A 2,920-nucleotide genomic window follows, 5' to 3' on the forward strand; every position below is an offset into this window, starting at 1 on the left:
CCCCAACGCGTCATATCTGCCGATAGGTTATACAGATTCGGATTGGGCAGGACCGTTGAACGGCGAACGCAAATCTACTTCAGGCTTCATATTCAAGTTAGCAGGTGCACCAATTTCATGGCGTTCGTCCAAACAACCTTGTGTTTCTTTAAGTTCAAATGAGGCAGAATACGTGGCACTTAGCGAAGCAGTACGCGAAGCAACGTGGTTGCGCAATATGATGATGGAACTAGGATTCGTTACAGCAAAGGACCCCTTGCCTATCAGGGCAGATAACAAAGGTTCAATCGACCTAGCTACCGTTGCCGCGATCACGGCACGCAGCAAGCATATCGACACTCGCTTCCACTATTCTCGCACGCAATTGAACGAAGGCGTTATTTCTATTAAACACGTTCCCACTGAGGATATGGTAGCAGACGGATTAACCAAACCTCTGGGCACAGTGGCATTTAGGCGTTTCATTGATTTACTAGGACTTTTCGCTGGTAACAGTGAGAATGATTAAATTTCTGTATGTAGCATGATTTTGGGATGATCCAAGTTGAGATAGCTAGCATGGAAGATTCGTAGGAACACATCACGCACGTTGGCGCGTGGGGGGGTGTTGGGCACTAGTTGCCCAGGCGGCCCTCCACCGCACGTGATTACCCCTATATATAGTTAGCTAGCGATCGCACAATGAGAAGATCAACCATCCCACACTTATCTCAGTAAACTCAGCCACTCCACTCCGAGCTAACCCAATCCGAACTACTGCTACTTTCTGCCAAGTCCTGCTAACATCTGAGCCAATCAACTGTCACGGGGCTTACACTAAACCTAAATGGGACATCCCCAGCAAACTCTTCGCGGAGCGTCTGAGAAAAAACGGTTCCTGTTTGTTAGCAACACGGGAACGATTTGCTCCAACCATAATGTTTGAGATAGAATCACTGTGCAACATCACTCATAGATCATTTCTCTACCACCTTGGAGGGTTAATTTTTCAATTTCCTGTCGATTGATGTAATTTTTATCTGAAAATACATATATTCTGAGTATGAAGTGTCGCGTCGAAAACTGCTACTATGATTTTGAACACGGGAACGATTTGCTAATTTTTCAACCATGATCATGTCTAGTCATCCAACGCCTTGATCTTGCCATCAAAACATCTATCCAGCCATCAGAGACTCTAGTCAAAGCACCGAGTGTATTTTCCAGCGACTTCCGGCAACTTCTGGCAACTTCTGACAACTTCTGAACTCTTGGCAACCTCACGCGGCACATCAACTTCTGACAACATCTCTGAACTCCTGACAACTTCTGGGATCTTCCGACAACTTCTGAACCAATCACATAACACTTCTTTTTGACAGCTGGGTCGGACAACGTCCCATCAACTGCATCAAATATGGCCAAGGGGGATCGAAGAAAACGCGCAAGTCAGCTACAACAGCGGCTTCAAAAGCCATCATTAAAGCAAATACTTTCAATGAACATTGAAGATATGCCACAACTTGTCATGAGCTATGCCGGACCAGATAGTATCGACAAGCAACAGGATGTTATTCAGTATTGTCTTCAACGAATACTTCAAGGCCCGCGTCCAGATCCTGAGTGTACTCTTCAGCCACGCATAGAACAAGTCCGTATACTTCGGCGCATGATATATGGATATAGCGACACTTTATTCATTGCCAGAACTGGCTATGGAAAGAGCCTTATTCTTCAATCCTATACAATTCTGACAGGAAAGATAACCATTCAACTGGTTCCTCTAAACAAGCTTGGTGATCAGCAAACAAGAGATATAGCACGGTTTCCCGGTGCCAATCCTTGTCTGGTCAGTGCTGATAATCTCCAGGGGCAAGAAGACTTACTCAAACGCATTCAACAAGGTGACTATACACATATACTGCTCAGTCCAGAGCAAGCTCTTTGCAAGCGATTTCAGCATGTTCTTCAAGACCCTACTTTACAAGAAAAGATTGGGCTTGTAGCTATCGATGAGTGTCATCTTGTCACACAGTGGAGTCAATTCCGTAGTCAGTTTGCCAGGCTGGGGCACCTGAGATTGCTTCTTCGTGAGGATATTGTCTGGTTTGGCTGTTCCGCAACCCTCAGCAGTAAAGCTGAAGATATCATTCTTCAAGAGGCTGGATTTCGTTCTATTGGTGTAAACCCACGGCAGACTCAGGTTATTCGAACTTCCATTAACCGTCCTGATATCTTTATCGGCGTACATCCGATTCCACGCGGTAAACTTGTATCCTATGATATGTTATATTTTTTATTGAACGAGGCCATTGATACAGATGGAAAGATCATACCTCAACACATTTTAAAGACCATTGTCTTTATTGACAGTCATGTCAAGGTTCAACAAGCAGTGCAATATTTCCGATCAATACTTCTTCAGATCTGTCAGAATAACAGGCAGAATGTCAACAATACTGACACCTCTTTCATCAATGAAAGACATTCAGCATTTCACATCTCGAGTGTCTGAAGTGGATCAGAATATTCGCTTCGAGGAGTTCATGAAACCTAAGTCAATGGTATCCAGATCAGAATCGTGATTGAATTTTGCAAAGAAGGGAGTATTGATAAGGCATTTCAGCTCCTGTTTAAGCAAGACAGTATAACGTTGATTATCATTGAATACCCCCTGCTTTGGAAAGTGCTGAATATAGTGCATTTTCGCCGCTTCGTAGGAGTACTGTATTCGTCGATGAGTCCAAGATATCGGGACTCTGAATCCAAGCCTCTATAAAGGCCTCCATTCCCCAACTGTTTCGCTGTAATGTTCTGACAACGCGAGATAATTTTTGACCGTCTTTTTCTCCGGTTTATAAGGCAATTGTAGGCAGGTGCTGGTGGGGCCACGGCGGTTTGATCCGTGTATCATATCTCGTGGGGGGAATCGGTATCCAGT

At 44.5% G+C, this 2,920-nt stretch overlaps 2 protein-coding genes across 2 annotated transcripts; one reads left to right on the forward strand and one right to left on the reverse strand.

Annotated features, from left to right (window-relative positions):
• Positions 1–27: 27 nt before the first annotated feature.
• On the reverse strand, positions 28–1,112 carry HCAG_04867 (predicted protein; the record flags this gene model as incomplete). Its single annotated transcript, XM_001540977.1, has 4 exons — positions 28–348; positions 589–653; positions 785–860; positions 1,110–1,112. The coding sequence occupies 4 exons, from the start codon at positions 1,110–1,112 to the stop codon at positions 28–30; spliced, it is 465 nt and encodes a 154-aa protein (XP_001541027.1).
• A 284-nt stretch (positions 1,113–1,396) lies between these two features.
• On the forward strand, positions 1,397–2,564 carry HCAG_04868 (predicted protein; the record flags this gene model as incomplete). The annotated part of the gene is made up of 2 exons (XM_001540978.1): positions 1,397–2,243; positions 2,464–2,564. 2 exons carry the CDS (start codon positions 1,397–1,399, stop codon positions 2,562–2,564), a joined length of 948 nt encoding a protein of 315 aa, XP_001541028.1.
• Between the last annotated feature and the right edge of the window lie 356 nt (positions 2,565–2,920).

Source organism: Histoplasma capsulatum, genomic scaffold (genome assembly GCF_000149585.1).
Source record: "Histoplasma capsulatum NAm1 scaffold_4 genomic scaffold, whole genome shotgun sequence".
Taxonomy (NCBI): domain Eukaryota; kingdom Fungi; phylum Ascomycota; class Eurotiomycetes; order Onygenales; family Ajellomycetaceae; genus Histoplasma; species Histoplasma mississippiense.